Source organism: Crinia signifera, chromosome 9, assembly GCF_055691185.1.
Source record: "Crinia signifera chromosome 9, ASM5569118v1, whole genome shotgun sequence".
In the NCBI taxonomy this organism is placed as follows: Eukaryota; Metazoa; Chordata; class Amphibia; order Anura; family Myobatrachidae; genus Crinia; species Crinia signifera.
In genome coordinates, this window is record NC_139225.1 from 96,893,824 (window position 1) to 96,914,041 (window position 20,218).

Consider the following 20,218-nt stretch of genomic DNA (forward strand, 5'->3'; position numbering starts at 1 on the left):
CCACTCCATGTGTGCCCCTGCTCCTGCCCACTCCATGTGTGCTCCTGCCCACCTCATGTGCACTCCTGCCCACTCCGTGTGTGCCCCTACTCCTGCCCACTCCATGTGTGCTCCTGGCCACTCCATGTGTGCTCCTGCTCACCTCATGTGCGCTCCTGCCCACTCCATGTGTGCCCCTGCTCCTGCCCACTCCATGTGTGCCCCTGCTCCTGTCCAATCCATGTGTGCTCCTGCCCACTCCATCTGTGTCCCTGCTCCTGCCCACCTCGTAGTATTACATAGCAGGTAAGGCTGAATAAAGACTTGCATCCATCATGTTTAACCTAGGTTTCATTAGCTTATCCCATGTTATATGTAGTGTATTCTGATATTTTTAAAGACAGGTTATGATTCTTATTTGTACCCCTGGATGTTTTTAACCAATAAATGTTTGTCCAACCTTAATTTAAACATATTCAATGTGTCAGCCGACACAACCTCTCCAGGAAGAGAGTTCCATAGTTTAGCTGCCCTGACCGTGAAAATGCTTTTCCTTCTAAGGGTAGCATGTGTGCTCCTGCACACTCCATGTGTTCCCCTGCTCCTACCCATCTCATGTGTGCTTCTGCCCACTCATGTGTGCCCCTGTTCCTACCCACCCCATGTGTTACCCTGCTCCTACCTACCTCATGTGTTGCTTCTGTCCACCCCATATGTGCCCCTGACCACCCCATGTGCTCCTGACCACCCAATGTGTGCCCCTGCTCCTGCCTACCTCATTTGTACCCCTGCCTTTCTCCTGTGTGCCCCTGCCTTTCTCCTGGGTGCCCCTGCTCCTGCCCACTCCATGGGTGCTCCTGTTCACCCCATGTTTGCCCCTGTTCCTGCCTACCTTATGTGTGCCCCTGCCCACCCCACATGTGCCTCTGCTACTGGCCAACTACATAATAAATGCCCATGGTAGCAGAACCACTTATATACATAATAAATGCCCCAGCTACATAATAAATGCCCCACTTGCCTCCTGTGTCAATGGTGCTTCCTATAAGCATCCACATTGGTACTGACCTACATGTGCGGGCGTGGATCATTGGGTCGACCAGTGGCGTAGCTACATTTTGGGCGCCCCCCCCTGCCCATGCAACCCCCCCCCCCCCCCCCCAGCAGCCTTACCTATCTCGCTGGTCCCGGCGGCTCCGTTCTTCTGCTGAGGACCACCACAAAATGGCTGCCCCCATTCAGCAGACAGTTTCAGAGAACTGTGTGCTATATGGGGGCGGCCATTTTGTGGTGGTCCTCATCAGAAGAACGGAGCCGCCGGGACCAGCAAGATATTTAAGTCTGTGGGGGATGGGGGGGGGGGGTGTAACTATAGCACCGCAGGCCCCGGCACCCCCACATGCACAGCGCCCCCCCCCCCCTGCGGTGCTATAGTTACGCCGCTGGGGTCGACCACAGAAAGGTTGACATGCATTAGATTGACCACTGCAGGTCGACATGGCTTTAGGTTGACAGGGTCATTAGGTCAACACAAGCATTAGGTCAACATGGGGAAGGTGGACAGCCAAAAGGTCGACATGAGTTTTTCAAAAATGTTGTCCCGAATGTCGACACAGTTAACCTGGACACCATATCATTGCCCCACTGTGCTCTCCATGCTTCGGACTTGTGGTCCCATTCCTACCACAGCCCAGCGCCATGAGAAGAGCACTGCGCCATCTATTAACACAGGATCCACAGCTCACCGAGAGCAGACAGAGCTGCTTGTACAAATAGTCCCATGAATGGGCAAGGTGAGCTGGAGAAGGCAGAACACAGTTTTGTCCTGTGCCGGCACTTTTTAACCTCTGCCTATATACACACACACTTACAGTACATACACCCACCACCACATGTAGCAGTACACACTACACACACACATACAAATACAGCACACACAAATACCACATATACAGTACATACAGTTACACAATACACACACATCCACCACTGCCACACACACAACCAAATTTTATATTTATATATATATAGCTTGGAGGGATGGATCGGCACTCACCCCCGCATAAACATCTGCCTGTGTGCAAAATAATTGCAGTCTTCACAATCAATGAACCAGCAGGTAAGTAGGAGTATGCACACGGCACTACAGGATCATGCTAAATAATTTTATTATCCTCAAATGTTTCGGAGCGCAAGGCCCCGTCGTTAGGAGGAAAGGCATAACAAATAATGCAGTACACTCACATTATGTAGGAGATGCCACCCTGCCTTCACCGCTCACCTCAGGCCTACCTCTCTGTAACACCGTCATGCGGGCAGTCATCGGTCAATGACCTAAGCAGACTGACACAGCTAACGGGCGTCCATCCCACCTGATACAGGTGAACAGATAGGACTGGTATCAGCGTCTCCACAATATCATAGATGAAACATGTATACCAGCATATTAAATGCATAAATACATGCATAAATGTAAACATTTATGCATGTATTATGCATGTAAACAATAATTGTTCAGCATCCAATATGACTTATTACTGCAGACTGCGAACAGCGATCACATCAAAGAACTCCACATAATGCTCTCATTAAGGCCTTTTGGGACTACTGTATCCAGCCTATATATTTATTTATTAACAGTTTCTTATATAGCGCATACATATTCCGCAGCGCTTTAAAGAGAATATTTTAACATTCACATAAGTCCCTGCCCCAGTGGAGCTTACAATCTATATTCCCTACCACATGTACATGCACACACAGACATTCTAGGGTTAATTTTGTAGGAAGCCAATTAGCCTAACTGTATATTTTTGGATTGTGGGAGGAAACCGGAGTACCCAGATGAAACCCACGCAAACATGGGGAGAATATACAAACTCTGCACAGTTGTAGCGATCACCACCCCTGGATGAGGTTGGTACATGGTCTATTATTTGGTATCTTAAAGTACCCATATGATGATTTCTTGCCTTAAAGTGGGCTGCTCCGGGTTGACCGTTTGGCTTCCCCATCAGTGCTGCCTTAATGGCAGACTGATGGAGAGACATCCGTTCCTTACATTTTCTGCCTGTTTTCCCGACGTAGTATAGTCCACAAGGACACATGATAATATATACTACGGGAAGCGGTCATCTATTAGAATGAACTTAGGTCTACAGTCATTAGGTTGACCCCACTAGGTCGACTGGCAGGAAGGTCGACCTGACTTAAGGTCGACATGGGCCAAGGTCGACATGACTTAAGGTCGAATTTGCATAAAGGTCGACATGAGGAAGGTCGACTGGTCATAAGGTCGACATGGGGTTTTTCACTGTTTTTTGAGCCGACATGTGCCGACAGGCGGTATTTTATGCCCTACCATCCACTAGGGGGTGGAGGAGGTTATTAAAGCTGTGGGAGCAAAGCGAGCCACCGTGCCCGAAGCATTGCGAGCGAAGCGAGCGATGCGAGGGTCCGATTCTCATTGCCAACTGTGTCCATGTCGACTGTGTCGACATTCGGATCAAAAAACAGTGAAAAACCCATGTCGACCTTATGACCAGTCGACCTTCCTCATGTCAACCTTTATGCAAATTCGACCTTAAGTCACGTCGACCTTGGCCCATGTCGACCTTAAATCAGGTCGACCTTCCTGCCAGTCGACCTAGTGGGGTCGACCTAATGACTGTAGACCTAAGTTCATTCTGATAGATGTACCGATTCCTATACTACGAACCGGGATTCACAGGTAAGTACGTGTCTGATTTATATTGGAATTATGCGAATGGTTAAAATTATTTTTAGCATTTAAATAGCCACATGTCACACAATTCGGACAACGGTAGCATCCTGTTTTTTTGTGTATTATATTAGAACCCGAAGGAGAACCAAATCCTGATACATCAGTGTGCTCTAATAGATTGCGTAAATTCTTCCCACGTCTATAACACATAAGTGGCCTCGTCGATATGAAACATTTCAGATCTTTGTCCGTGGCCACAATCAGCCATACTGATCTGGTAGCCATGGGTAATACTGAGCTAGAGGTATCATACGTCATGATGAGAGCAAAAATTTGAGCAGGCTGTTTGACTACCGGCTTCAAGAAATCCTCTCTGCGCAATTTAAGCACTTTCTCTTTAGAGCTATTTATTGTTTAAATATATCTCTGACTTTTTTAACTATATGTTTTTAATATTAAATATTCTTGTATCGAATTTTTGATACATGTTTACAGGGGCAAACGCAGGATTTTCAGAAGGGGGTTTCCAGAGGGGCGGAACAAAGCACAGAGATGGACACTTAGGTGGTCCAGTATATGCCGGGTCAGTTAAAGTATTTTGTTCGTTGGGAGGCTTGCCACCTAGCAACAGCTGGTGGCTTACACCATAACCCACCAGCTGTTGCTAGGTGGCAATCCTATTCCCTAGAACAAAGAGAGTTTGCAGATCATAGATTCCTGCAAACTAGTGTATCTCTGGTTCTGGGAACAGTAGAGACAAGCTCCTAGTGTCCATCAAAGGGGGAGAGTCCCAGCTTTTGGAATATACCCTCAGTAAATCTTTAGATCAGACAGAACCTGAAATATCTGACTGGGAAGAGCAATTAACAGGCTTGGATGGGGACCACAGATATCTCCAGTTCCCAAGGGACAATTTTTAAAATTCTTGTACCCGTGGAAAGAGGGGACCCTCAGCTTTCAGCCTAGGGCCCTTAGACTCCTGGGGGGTTTTCTGGGTACTCAGAAAACCCCCTTGCATGCACCACTGAGACTTCCCACTAGGGAACATTAAATTGTATTCAGCCCCCTGGTTTTCAGCTGGTATTGATAGAATAAGACATATTAGAGGTGAATTTTCTCCCCCTGACTTCAAATCACTCTGTGAACGACACAAATTTTCAACTACCTTTGACTTTGCATATATGCAAATTGTTAGCTTCATAAGTTCTATCCACAAATCAGATAAATTTAGAAACCCCACACTATTTGAACAACGTTTGTATTTACATTCCTGGTTGCAGGGGATCTATATCCACATTATACTCACTGACCAGCCCACAGAACCTAGTGACTAAAGAAAAACGCGAGTTGGCTTGGGAGCGGGACTTGTGTATAGACCTGGAGGACGAGGACTGGATCGATTTGAGGCAATATATGAGCAAATCCTCAATTAACACCAACATTAGAGAGAACTCCTTTAAAGTTTATTCACGATGGTACATGACTCCTGACAGGATATCTAGGGTTTTTCCAGGCTCCTCAGATTTTTGTTGGAGACAATGTGGGCACATTGGTACCTTCCACCATATTTGGTGGGAATGCTCCGTGATATCTACATTTTGAGATGAGGTAATCAGTGGCGTAGCTACGTTTTGGGCGCCCCCCCGCCGTTAGGGGGGGGGCGCCCATGCCCACCCCCCACCGCCGCCCCGTCAAGCACCACCCGCGCCGCCCCGCCGCCCATGCTAACCCCCTCCCAATCCCCCGCAGTCTTACCTATCGCGCTGGTCCCGGCGGCTCCGTTCTTCTGCTGAGGACCACCACAAAATGGCCGCCCCCATACAGCAGACAGTTTCAGAGAACTGTGTGCTATATGGGGGCGGCCATTTTGTGGTGGTCCTCATCAGAAGAACGGAGCCGCCGGGACCAGTGAGATACGTAAGTCTGCGGGGGATTGGGGGGGGGTGTAACTATAGCACCGCAGCCCCCGGCGCCCCCACATGCACAGCGCCCCCCCCCCCCCGCGCGGTGGCGGGGGCTGCGGTGCTATAGTTACGCCGCTGGAGGTAATGCAGTTGGCCTCAAAAATAACTGGTCAATCTATCTAAGACCCTTTACACACCCTTCTTAGTAAACCTCTTGATTCCCTATACAAAGCTCAAAATTCATTGTGCCTACAATTATTTAATGCAGCAAAACTACTAATAGCGACTCAATGGAAGCAATCAGAGGCCCCTTCTTCAAATGCATTATATGGCAGTGGTCAGGGAACTCGGTCCTCATTATCCCACGCAATGCATGTTTTGCAGGTCTCCTCACAGAATCACAAGTGAAATAATTAACTCCACCTGCGGACCTTATAAAATGTGTATGTGAGTAATTAGTACACCTGTGCACCTGCTGGGTTACCAGCAAAACATGCACTGTGCGGGGTAATGAGGACCGAGTTCCCTAACCACTGATCTATGGAGTACATTACGGCCCTCCTTAATGGAAGTGTCAAAAAGTTTCATTTAATTTGGGACTCTTGGTACAATCTGCACCAAAGACAAATACCTGGCCTGGAATGAGCTGGTCTCACCCCAGACCCATTTAACCACGTATAGTGTCTGCCCCTTCCTCCCCCCCCCCCCCCTTTCTTTTCATATTTCTTTCACCCTCCCTTTTTGCATTATTTTCTTAACTCTTCTTTTTACGAATACTAAATATGTCTCTGATAAAGATATAATATGCTTTTTTTTATTTTTCTCTTTATTATGTTTAGTAAAAAATGTGAAAACTAGTAGCCATATTGGTAAGGTATGGTGACCAGTTACTTGTTTATACAGATGGAGCCTGGCTCCCTCTTGCTGGCGAATCGCCAGAACGTCACCGCTGGCAATCCGCCAGCAGCCCAGTGCTCCATCTGACTGAGATGCGCGCGCGTCTCACGCGCACGCGCGTCTCAGTGTCCGTGCGGCGGGGCGACGGGAACCTGTCCGTCTTCGCTTCAGGGAGACGGACAGGGTTAGGGGGGTGCGGGGAGGCGGTGGGGACCCCGGGTGACCACCTACAAGCCGGCGGGGACCCAGGGGAAGCCGTCGGAAGGTGACGCACGCGCATCTCGTGCGCACGTGTCCCCTTTTGCAGATACAGATGGCGGGGGGCGGGGGATGGCGGCTGGCGTCGCCATCGTCATCCCCTGCAAAGAAGAGACCCGCCCCATCTCTATGTTATGCTGTTTTCTTAACATTTCTATAATGTACTGGCCTTTTTGATGTCATTGCCTTTGGCTATTCTAATAAAATATACATTTAAAAAAAAAAAAGTAACAAACATCCAATGTTATTGTTTTGCATATGTGGCACACACTGCACAACCTGCCACATGCTTACCACAGGACTTGGCCTTATCAGGTGGACAATAAAAAACACATGCAATAGGTCGACATGGGGAAGGTCAAGATGAAAAAGGCCAACAGGTCTTTAAAAAAAAAAATCCAAAGCAGGTTTTTTTTTTATATATATATATATATATATATATATATATATATATATATATATATATATACTTTACTATCCAAGTGGACATAGAGTAAGATTTATACGTGTGCCCGAAGCATGGCGAGCGGACGCAGCACACTTATACGGTGTCCATATTGATGTATATCAGCATAGACAAGAAAAACCTGTGAAAAATTCATGTTGACCATTTTCATGTAAACCTTTCCCATGTCGACTTATTGCTTGTGTCGACCTTTCTACCCTGTTGACCTAAGGCATGTTGACTTTTTTCACGTGTCGATCTAAGTGGATGACGCATACCTGTTTGATAGGCTGTGAGCATATGCAGCCTAGTGAACAGGTCTGAAACAGCCCCCAAATCTGGGGTTATTTGCATGTGATTGCACGTATTAAATTATTACCTGAATGAGAAACCATTGAGATTATATTTTTATATTTTTATTTTGTTTTAGTCCTTTTCATCTCTACATCAGAAGCCACTATTTGTTGATCTAACAGTAGAGAATGGGCAAAGGCTGAAAGTTATCTTTGGATCTGTGGTGGGTTTTCACGCCATTGATGTGGACTCAGGGACAGTCTATGATCTTTACCTGCCTACTCACGTAAGTAAATTCTAATGAAATATATATATAATATTGTAGAGATGGGTAGACTTAAGCGGCATAAAAAATAAATGTGGTGTTACCCAAATCGGTTAGATTTTGTACATCATTTTCAAGTATGCAATGGAGAGATGATAGCTAAAATCTTAATGGCTGCTATGGGGAGCACATCCATTGCCCCACCTGCAGTGTACATGGTTTTGCCTATTTTGAGAACAAATTTGTACTGTTATCAGATCTGGAAAATGGCCATAATAAGGTGAAAGGGCATTATGGTGTGGAGCATAATCTGGTTCATCACTGTATGGGGCCTAATATGGTGTGAGGGGTATTACTGTGTGACGTAATATGAATAAGGGACACTGTCGTGTGATGTGATGTGAATAAAGTTGCACCACTATGTAGCATAATTTGTTTTGATGGCACTACTGTGTGACCACACTCCTTTCCAGCAAGATCACGCCCCTTTCATGGGGCATTCACCTTCAGCACAAACTGTCCCTGTTTCAAATGGTGGGATACCAATGCTCTTTGTGTCAAAGGGCACCAAAATGTCTAATTATGGCTTTGTGAATGAGGATTACTATGAATGAGGGGTGAGGGATGTTGCTAACTGCTTTTATGATCTATGCCACTGGATGATGGGTCAAAGGCAGAACCAGCCAAAATCTTACCTAGGGCATACAATTGATTAGGGGCCTCCCTACAGACTCCCATAGGGTACATATTGTATATACTGTAAATTAGGGTGGGGGCACAAACATTTTTTGGATTGGATTTACGCTACTGGCTGATACATAAGTACCATCATCTCAAATCGGATCATTTTGGAGAGTCTTGATTGTGTCATTGTAGATGCAGTCTGAGCTACTCTCTTTGGATACAGAATGCTCTCCAATAGTAAATAAGATTGCAATTACTAATTTATGCCCAGAAAATGGACTTTTAAATGGCTAAGACAAACCTTCCTGACACAAAGCAATAACAATCACAATTCACTCACTGTGCATGTGCAGCACAAAAACATCAACAGAGGGCAGCCAGTTCTTTGAGGCAGGGGGGCGGGGCCACTGACTGGGTGGTGGAATGGGCAGAACTGGGCAGAGCTACTGTGATAAGACACAGTTTGGGGGTGTGGCCAGTGCAAACGCGTCTTCATGGCCATGCCCCCCCCCGCCGTGCAATGCCAGTGTTGCAGTCATTGCACAGCGGGGGGGCTACAATGATGCAAATGCGTCATTTGGTCCCACCGATCTCCACCGATGGGAGGGATGTGGGAGACAGGTAGAAATTAGAGATGACCAGTCCAGATTCTCCGGAATCTGAACTGCTCAGAACACAGCCGCGCTAGCGAATTTCTGGCTTTGTTCGGAAACCCGAGCGCGGCCGAGCATGGGAAACTGGCGTCGGATTCTCACAAGACGTCGAATCTATAAAAGCTCGGCGTCCCAAGAATTCGGCTCCATTTCTCAGTCACGCTTCCAGCTGCTCACAGCTCTGCAGTGGGGTTTGGGAGTTGAGCAGACTAGAGAGGTGTTGTCAGTGTGCAGAGGGGTGCAGTGCAGTGCAGTCAGTGCAGAGGGGTGCTGTGAAGTGCAGACAGAGGGGTGTTGTGCTTGTGCAGTGCAGACTTCAGAGGGGTTTGTGCTGTGCAGACTCAGAGGGGTGTTGTGCAGTGCAGAGGGGTTTGTGCTGTGCAGTACAGAGCAGAGGGGTTTGTGCTGTGCAGACTGCAGAGGGGTTTGTGCACTGGGGTTTGTGCTGAGTTATATATTTTATATATATATATATATATATATATATATATACTTAGTAATTGTACTGGTCATGTGTTAGGCAGGCTGTCAGTCAGCTTTTAATTTTTAATTGTTTTTTCATTGTGGTGTGTGGTGTGCTGCACTGCAATCCAATACACTAGGGGTGGCCAACCCGGTCCTCGAGATCTACCAACGGTCCATGTTTTTCAGGATACCTACTGGTGCACAGCTGTAGTCATTACTAACTGTCACATTTTAAAACCTGCTGCATTCATTCCTACTATAGATCCACAGGTTGCCTGGAAAACATGCACCGTTGGTAGATATTGAGGACAGGTTTGGCCACCTCTGCAATACACCATATACTACTGTCAAAACAAGTTCCGTGTGTGATTGTTCTGCCTCCATGGTCCATGCAGCGTTATACAAGCCCCGTCCATAAAAAAAAAAATACAATATAAAAATAAATTTTGCAGTTCTTTCTTATTTTGGTGTATACTGCACCCCAATAGTATACACCATAAGTTCCGTGTGTGATTTTTCTGTGTCCACCCAGCGTTATACAAGCTGCACATTACAAAAAATAACAGTAAAAATCCAAATCAATTTTTATCTTCTTTATTCATTGTTTGTGTGTACTGCATCCATAGTATACTGTCAGAAATTCCATGTGTGATTGTTCGGCCTCCACACAGCGTCATACAAGCTGCGCATTTAAAAAAAAATGCTCTTCTTTATTGTTTGTGTGTACTGCACCCCAATACACTATACTGATACTGTCAAAAGTTTTGTGTGTTAATTACCAGCCAGCTTGCTGCAGACCTTGGCCTAAACTGAATGAAAACAACATTGTGAGTTGTAAAGTGGTAAAAATTGTCTGGAAAGGGCTGGAAATTAATGTTATTGAGGTTAATATTTCTCTAGGGACAAAAGAATGCAAAAATTATAGGATTTGGGCATTTTTTGACAAATCCAAATCCAAAGCCTTTCACCGCTGTTTGACAAATCCAAATCCCGGTGATGAATCCTAATCCAAATCTTCGGCCCGGCGCTCATCTCTAGTAGAAATCTGGGAGGCTTGTCCCCCTTTCCAGGGGGCCAGGAAGGGGTTTCAATTTCTGGGAGGGTAGGCAACCTTGTAATATAAAATGAAATATTAATTATACCAAAAATGTACAAACATAATCATAGTAGGTTCAAGAAACCTCCAACACATTTCATTTGGAGACATCATTTGGGGGATACATTTACGGTATAGTTATTTAGGGATATAATTAGGGGGATACTATAGTATAGTTTTGAGGATTTTCCTAGTATTTTGTTTTTTGATGCATCCAGACAGTGGATCTTGGCACATTCTTGGCATATTCTTTGCTGGCTTTTGTGTACATAAATAATCTGGATCTACCATCCAAAGAGCTGTCAACAGTATTTTTTGATAAACTAACTCTGTTCAATATTGTGACATGTCCCCAGTGACATAATGTAGTGCCAGTCTAGACTTCTCTGAATGCTTTACTATAAATGTGTTTTTAGTCTGAAAGCCGAATGGTGGATGTGTCCTACTTTCATTGTTTGCTTCACTGACACCTGAGCATCTCAGTGGCTGATGGGCCGACGGGATGAAATGACAAAACTATCCTCTCCATTATTGGTCCATAAGCAAAATGTACTTTGTTTACAGGACATCTGGGAACACATGTGTTAATGGTTCCCCAGATACTAAGTGCCCGTTGATCAGGCTTTTATAAGACATTTAAGGGATTGTGATATATGTCATTGTTTACTGGCACTGCTGGCAGCAATTAAATTGACCCATAATAATTGATCCAGGCTTGCTGGAGGGGCCCGACAGGGACCCTGGTCTGACCTCCCCTTCCCCCTCCATCCCTCCCAGGCAGCAGCAGCACACACCTACAGCATGTGCTGTGCTGACAGCAGGCTCAGCATGAGCGTCTCACTGACAGTGTGAGAGCTGATGCTGAGCCTGCTGTCAGCACAGCACATGCTGTAGGTGTGTGCTGCTGCTGCTGCTGAGGAGGGGCGATAATAACACTACCACCTCGACTTTAGAGTGTTTTTTCACCCTAAACATTTTGCCGGGGCATGGCATACCTCTCGGCGGCCCTCACGACAAAATATGGTTTTGAAATGTAATTTTCTTTATTATAACATTTGGCAGTGACTATACCTTTAGGAAATTCAGGCACGGTATACATTTTCAAGACTGATCTTGACGAGACCTTCATCTATAGCAAACCATGTTTCCAATACTATGGGGTATACGTACTAAAGCTTCTAATAATGAAAAGAAGTTTAACCGTTTTTTTTTGCAAAATGGTTTAACAGTCCGAAAAATAAACCATTTGCGTCACATGGTCAAAATGATGTGTAGTCCTCCTCCTATGCTCATCCCATTGTATTTCCAGTCCCGGTGCTGTAAGGAAATATGGGGAAGCTTGTAAGATAAGATTATACCTGATGGATGACCTGTAAAACGTGAACTGTGTGGGGTCCTGAGGACCAAGTTTGAGAACACTGCATATAAGTATATAAAACCTAACTAGGTCAACAAGGGAAGACCTGCATTCCCCATATTGTACCATATTCTAAAATAGTCTAACATGAAAAGTTTGCCTCGCATCAGCTATTTGCAAATGATTGCATACTGTTGGAAGTGTCACTATTTATATATACAGTATGTTTAGGCTGTGTATGCTCATATAGGGCCTGATTCAGGCCTGTTCTTTAGGCTGCGTATAAACACCTCCTGACCAAACGGGCGCATCCCTGCCATAGGAATCCTCACATTTGCCGGCGAGGAGATCTGCACACTTGCACATCCCCTTACATGCAGCCGCACACGTGAAAAAGTATTCGATGGTCGCCGCCCGTCTAATGATTTTTTTCACTGACATTTATTTCTGACGGAGATAACCAAATTCAGGGCTGGCATGGACACACCTGCACTCCCAGGGGAATGCTCTGTGTTTTTAAGAGGACACCCATAAAATGCTAGGCAACCCCCTGCTCCAGCCCCCTGCATATTGGCACATTGCAAAGACCCCCAAACATCGGAAATGGTCCCATTCCGTCTGGTCTGAATCAGGCCCATAGTTCTGATTCCATCAGAGTTCTTGTTTGAAGTCTGCTGTTTTTGATATATATCCCTTATTTCTGTAAATTCTTTTTCTGCTTAGCATTAATGAAATTTGATTTTCATCAGAAGAGGATCAGGTAGATGTGAGTACAGCTGGTGCCGTCTGCTGGAATAGGGCCTAGAAATGAATTATGGAATGATCCAGGTCAAGAACAGGTAGCGGTATTTTGGCAGACGCACACAAGACTCCTGGCAGTGTCCCATTCTCTGGCTGAGCTCAGTATTTCAGAGTGAGATGTGTTTTATTCACTCACCGGTTGATTATTCTGCAATAACTCTTATACCTCAGTAAGACTTAGGGGGAGATGTATGGAGGTGATATACGTCAAATGCGCTATAACCAGCTCTATATGACACTTACATAGAACATTCGTACGTATGAACGCAGACATTGTAGATGAAATCATTTTTCTCTATGGGATCTGAAAACCTCTAATGATTTGAAAGGAAGGAAAAGGATTCGGAAGCTGCAAAAACGATAAGCAGACTTTGCGGCATGTAATATTTTCACATATGGGCAGGCTTACTTTCCAGAGTGTGATGGGGATGCACTAACATCCACCGCCCCACATAGCCAGGTACCGCATTCCTAATAATCGCATATGCACTAACATCCACCACCCCACATCGCCAGGTACCGCATTCCTAATAATCGCATATGCACTAACATCCACCGCCCCACATCGCCAGGTACCGCATTCCTAATAATCGCATATGCACTAACATCCACCGCCCCACATCGCCAGGTACCGCATTCCTAATAATCGCATATGCACTAACATCCACCGCCCCACAGCGCCAGGTACCGCATTCCTAATAATCGCATATGCACTAACATCCACCGCCCCACATCGCCAGGTACCGCATCTTCTATATAATAAGTTGAAGAATCTGTGTGCGTGTGTGTGTGTGTGCGTGTCCGTCGCATTGCGGACACACCGTGGCACTCAGAGACACCAAATTCAGCAACAAGATACCTCTGGACCCGGTGGTGTGCACCTCGAAGCCGTTTTTGGCAAATTTCACTTAGAAATTAAAAACAGGGATTTTGTACTTACCGTAAATCCTTTTCTCCGAGTCCACAGGTGTCACTGGAGTTACACTGGGGAATAGAAGGCGACCACAGGGAGCATGGGCACTTTAAAATAATTAATCAGTGTGACCAACTCCTCCCCTTCTACTTCCCCTCCCAGGCAGTCATAAAGATCGTGCCCGAAAGGGAGCAGAAAGATATAACACACATCCGAGAGGAGGTTCATCACAACATAACATCATTCAATACAAATAGTAGAAAAAGAATGTATATATATGAAAAAACAAACACACACACACAGAGTCAAACCAAGACAGGTGTGTAATAACCATGTTTAAATAACCCTGACAAGGGAAAACTCCAGAGGTTACCCAATAGGAACCTAACACTGAACATAACAGGTGGAGAACAGCGCCGAGGCGGGCGTCCAGTGACACCTGTGGACTCGGAGAAAAGGATTTACGGTAAGTACAAAATCCCTGTTTCTCCTTCATCCACTAGGTGTCACTGGAGTTACACTGGGGACGTCCCAGAGCTTTCAACCCGGGTGGGTGAGCGCTGAGATCCCCTTAAAACAGAGCGGCCAAACTGAGAAGCTGGTGCCGCAAAGGTATCAAACCTATAAAATCGCACAAAAGTGTGCCGACCTGACCATGTCGCAGCACGACAGAGCTGTTGCAGGGAGACCCCACGGGCAGCCGCCCATGAAGGACCCACCGATCTGGTGGAGTGCGCGCCTATGTTAGTGGGAGGCGTCTGAGCCTCAGCAAGGTATGCCTGACGAATAGTCAGACGGATCCATCTGGCCAGCGTCTGTTTTGAAGCTGGCCATCCACGACGCACTGGGTCGTAGGTAACAAACAAGACATCCGTCTTGCGAAGAGAAGCCGTGCGAGAGACATAAATCCGCAGGGCCCTCACCACATCCAAAGACCTATCCTCAGGTGAAGCCTCTGTGAATGCTGGAACCACTATGGGTTGGTTCACGTGGAACGCTGAGACCACCTTTGGAAGGAAAGAAAGACTGGTACGGAGCTCCGCTCTGTCCGGATGAAACTGGAGGAACGGTGAGCGACAAGAAAGCGCACCCAATTCCGAGACACGTCTGGCCGAGGCCAGAGCCAAAAGAAGAACCACCTTCCAGGTGAGATATCGAAGATCCACCTCTTCTAAGGGCTCAAATATTGATGACTTCAAATATCTGAGGACCAACTCTAGGTCCCAGGGAGCCGTAGGCGGACGAATAGGGGGCTGAAGCCTCAGCACCCCCTGGAAAAAAGTGTGGACTTCCGGAATGAGAGCTATACGTTTCTGGAAAAAAACTGAGAGTGCTGAAACCTGCACCTTTAGTGTATTCAGCCTAAGTCCAGAGTTTAACCCCTCCTGTAAAAACAGGAGAAGTCGAGCCTTCTTGAACAGAGTAGAGGACACTCTGCGTCTTTCGCACCACGCCACATAGGATCTCCAAATTCGATGATAGTGTCTGGAGGTGACTTCCTTCCTGGCCCTCATCATTGTGGGTATCACCGCCCTAGGGATACCTGCACGTCTCAAGATGGACCTCTCAGCAGCCACGCCGTCAAATGTAGACGTCCTAAATCTGGGTAGATGAAGGGACCCTGACTGAGGAGGTCCTCCTGATGAGGCAGCGGCCACGGCTCGTCGATTAGAAGATCCGTCAGGTTGGTGTACCACGAGCGCCGGGGCCAATCCGGCGCTATCAGAAGCGCTGTTACCCCCTCCCTGCGAATGCGCTGTAACACCCGAGGGATCAGCGGAAAGGGAGGGAAGAGGTAAACGAACTGGAACGGCCAAGGAGCGACCAGAGCGTCTACCCCTGCGGCCTGAGGATCTCGAGTCCGCGCAAAGTATGTTGGGAGCTGGAAGTTGTGGCGGGACGCCATCAGATCCACCTGAGGACACCCCCAACGATGTATAAGGGACTGAAATACCTGAGGGTTGAGGCACCACTCCCCCTGGTGGGCATGCTGCCGACTTAGAAAGTCGGCCTCCCAATTGTCTACTCCGGGGATGAACACCGCTGACAAGGCCTGAGCATGGTTCTGAGCCCAGAGGATGATCCTGCTTACTTCCTTCATCGCCGCCTTGCTCCGAGTGCCGCCTTGCTTGTTTATGTAGGCGACGGCTGTGGCGTTGTCGGACTGAACTCTGATTGCTCTGCTCCTCAGCAGGTGTCCCGCCTGCAGAAGAGCATAGTAGACTGCTCTGAGTTCCAGCATATTGATGGAGAGTAAGCTCTCCTGCCTCGTCCATAAACCCTGGAACTGGTGTTCCAGCGTTACCGCCCCCCAGCCTCGAAGGCTGGCGTCTGTGGTGAGGAGAGTCCACTCCCATATGCCGAACCTCCTGCCCCTTTGCAGGTTTTCGGAGTTGAGCCACCACAGCAGAGACAGACGGGCTCGAGGAGACAGGGTCACCCGCTGCTGAAGATGCAGGTGAGACCCTGACCACTGGCGAAGGAGAGACAACTGGAATTGGCGCGAGTGGAAGCGGCCATATTGTACCGCCTCGAAGGAGGACACCATCTTCCCCAAGAGTCTGGTGCAAAGGTGCACCGTTACCTGTGGCCGTCGCAAGACCGACCTGACCAGGACCTGCAGGGACTGAACTTTGTCGGATGGTAGAAAAACCTTCATCTGCTGGGTGTCCAGAATCATCCCCAAAAAGAGAAGACGTTGAGACGGCTGTAGCTGAGACTTTGCAAAGTTCAGAATCCACCCATGACTGATGAGAGTCTCCTGGGTGAGCCGTATGTTGGACAACAGGGCCTCCTTCGAACGATTCTTCAGAAGAAGATCGTCCAAGTAAGGGATGATGGTAATCCCCTGAGCCCTGAGGACCTCCATCATCACAGCCATCACCTTGGTGAAGACCCTGGGGGCCGATGAGAGACCGAACGGCAGGGCCTGGAACTGCCAGTGTTGTTCCTGTACAGCGAACCGGAGGAAGGACTGGTGAGGGGGCCAGATGGGGATGTGCAGGTATGCATCCCTGATATCCAAGGATACCAGGAACTCTCCCTGTTCCAGTCCCTGAATCACCGACTGCAGGGACTCCATCTTGAATTTGACCGCTTGTAAAAACGGATTCAAATCCTTTAGATTTAGTATAGGCCTTACCGAGCCATCCGGCTTCGGCACAAGGAACAGACTGGAGTAGTATCCCTGAGTACGCTGATCCTCGGGTACTGGAATCACAACTCCGGTTGTCCGCAGCTTGTTGATTGCTGACAACAGAAGTTGCGCCTTGTCTCCTGAGACTGGGAGACCGGTCTTGAAAAACCTGTTTGGAGGGACTAACCTGAAATGGATTTTGTAACCTTGGGTTACCAGATCCCTTACCCACGAGTCCTGACAAGACTGCAGCCAGATGTGACAGAAGGACAGCAGTCGAGCCCCGACTCTGGGATCCCCCAGATGGGACCGTGGACAGTCATGCGGTTGGCTTGGAGGACTTGGGCTCCTGGACAGCTGCCGAGGTGCCTCTGCCTCGTCCTCTGGAGCCTCTAGATGGAGCTCCGCCTCTGGAACGACCTCTGAATCTGGTCGTAGGCCGAAAGGACCGAAAGGAGGGCCTTTGAGGGGTCCTGCGTGTAGTTGGAGGAGCCGCTGAGGGAAGGAAGTGGGACTTACCTCCCGTTGCTTGGGAGATCCACTTGTCGAGCTCTGGCCCGAAAAGAACCTCCCCATTGAACGCCAGGGCCTCCACAGCACGCTTGGACTCTGCGTCAGCCTGCCATTGGCGTAACCAGAGAGCTCTGCGAGCTGATATGGATAAGGCCGAAACCTTGGCTGCAATCATGCAGACGTCAGAAGAGGCCTCTATTAAATAATTTTATGCCTCCTGGATCTGTTCAGCCAGCTGAACAATAGAAGAAGGGTCAGAGCCCTCACGGACCTCTGTTAGGATCTGAGAAGCCCACACCCCCATGGCTTTATTTACCCAGCACCCGACCTGGGCCGGACGCTGAATAATACCAGCGGCTGAAAAAATGTTCTTAAGGGTTACCTCCAACTTACGGTCAGAAGTATCCTTAAGAGTGGTTGCACCCGGCACCGGGAGGACCGTCTTTTTTGACAGTCGTGAGACTGAAGAGTCCACTACTGGAGGTATCTCAACCCTCTTTCTACCCTCTGGTGGAAGAGGATAAGCAGCCAGAAACCTCTGAGGTACCTGGAATTTTTTATCAGGATGATTCCAAGCCTGCAATATATGTTCATTCAACTCCTCCGCTGGGGGGAAGGTGGGTGACTGCCTTTGTCTCTTTCCAAAGAAAGAAGGACGAGCAGGAATGTCTGTGTCATCTGACACCTTGCAGGCAACCTTAACCATATGTATAAGGTCCTCCAGTCCTGGAGTGGCTGTGGCCGGCTCTTGTGAAACTAACACCTGAGCCTCAGGTTCCACATCATCATCATCATCATCATAATTATCTGGAAGAGCATATTCGCCCTCCTCCAGATCAGGCATATCATCATACTCCCCAGAATCCCCAGAGGGCTGTAATACCCTTTTCCTGAGTAAGGTAGGGGGATCTTGCCTAGAAGATGAAGCAATGGCGCCCTCTGCTGGTGTTAAGGCCTTTGTTAAGCTCTGCACAGCAGAAGTCAAGGAAGCCTGTTGAGTTCTGGAAGTTTCTCTGTTCTTTTGAGCTGCAGAGAGCTCGCAAGCTAAATGAGACATCACATCAGCTAATTGTGATGCCCAAACAGGGGTATGAACGGGGGACTCTGGAGCTGGGGGTAAAGCAGCGCATTTATCACATACAGAGTCTCCCTCCTTAGAAGGTGTAAATTTTACAGCACACTTCTTGCAAGTAACCCTCTTGGAGCTACCCCCTGCCATGGTTCAACAGAACACCCAGCAATCACCACACACTACCAGACTGATCACAGATAGTAGGTATAGGATAGGCAGCAATATATTATGCTGGAAGGGAGAGACAGTGAAAGTAAAGAGCTGTCACAGAGCTTTGTACAACGCTATGGCATATACCTAGGAGCGCTATAGCTCTAAGTTTGAGACACAGCCCAAACTGTCTCCACCTAGCTCTAATCCCCACTGTAACTCACAGACCGGATAGAGCGTTCAGCAGGACGGTCACCAGGGGACAGGAATCGCCCAACTGCAGTCAGGATAGATCTGCAGCGCAACTGTGGAGCCTCCAGCAGCGTGTTCAAACGGCGCCAAATGTCCAAGATGGCCGCCGCGACTTGCAGGAACGCTGGGGTATGCCAAGGCCTGCTGGGAAGTACCGCGCGGTAACTCCGCCCCCCGCCTGGCAGCTCCGTCACCCATAATGGCGCCAGGTTTAAAAAACCCTCTGCTGCACCGCCGTTTGTGTCCCTGACCTTCCTCTAATAGGAAGGCAGGGTAATACTCACAGTGCTGCGGCCATGCCGTCGGCGGTGGGGCTGGGGGAGGATCGGGTGCACGCTGCGTGAGAGCGGCGCCCGTTACAGCTCCAGAGACGGTGGTCTCTGTCAGCCAGGGAGCCGGGCGCAAACCCTTAAGCAGCAGCCGGCTCCCTCCGGCAGGCTCCCACGTCGCAGGCAGATAGTAGCAGCAACTATCTGCCTGTCCTCAAAGGCAAAACTTGCTGCTTTATGCCCTAATTACAAAAAGCCCAGGAGATGAGCCAAATGTGACCTGCTTCCTTTTGGGCACGATCTAAGACTGCCTGGGAGGGGAAGTAGAAGGGGAGGAGTTGGTCACACTGATTAATTATTTTAAAGTGCCCATGCTCCCTGTGGTCGCCTTCTATTCCCCAGTGTAACTCCAGTGACACCTAGTGGATGAAGGAGAAAAACACCAAGTTTTAATTTACCTTCATTGATGTTCTGGGGAGAAGATCGATGATCTGTGAAACCGTTTGCAAAGGAACAACTCCACACCGGATTTCATTGCTGTCATTGAGTATGAATGACACATTCTAACATTATGGTGAAGGCTTCAAACAATTAGGAAATAATTGAGGATATACATAGACCACACAACACACACACATACACATTGTACACACACACACACACACAGTACACCACATACGCACACACAGCACACAACACACATTTATACGTAGAGCACCTCACACACTTACACATTGGACAGATACACACACACACAACACACCACATGCAGTACAATACAAATCCATACACACTACAACACACACCCAAAAACAGTACAACAAACACACAGAACACACACACTTAAACATTGCCAGGATACGCAAAGCACACTACACACACATATATACGTAGCACACATCACAAACTTACACATTCGGCAGATACACACAACACAACACTCACAGTACAACACACACCCACATTCACTACAACACACACCCAAAAACAGTACAATACACAAAACACACACGTAAACATTGCACAGATACACACAGCACACTACACACACACAGATTTATACATAGCACACCTTACGCACTTACACATAG

At 47.7% G+C, this 20,218-nt stretch overlaps 1 protein-coding gene across 2 annotated transcripts in view; it reads left to right on the top strand.

The window, feature by feature from the left end:
* The window catches only part of NRK (Nik related kinase), a 275,460-nt gene that overhangs the window by 221,461 nt on the left and 33,781 nt on the right, over window positions 1–20,218 (top strand). For both annotated transcript variants that reach the window (XM_083159430.1, XM_083159431.1), the window contains one exon: window positions 7,638–7,787. In XM_083159430.1, the coding sequence (XP_083015556.1) occupies window positions 7,638–7,787 (150 nt within the window). The remainder of the gene's footprint in view (window positions 1–7,637; window positions 7,788–20,218) is intronic.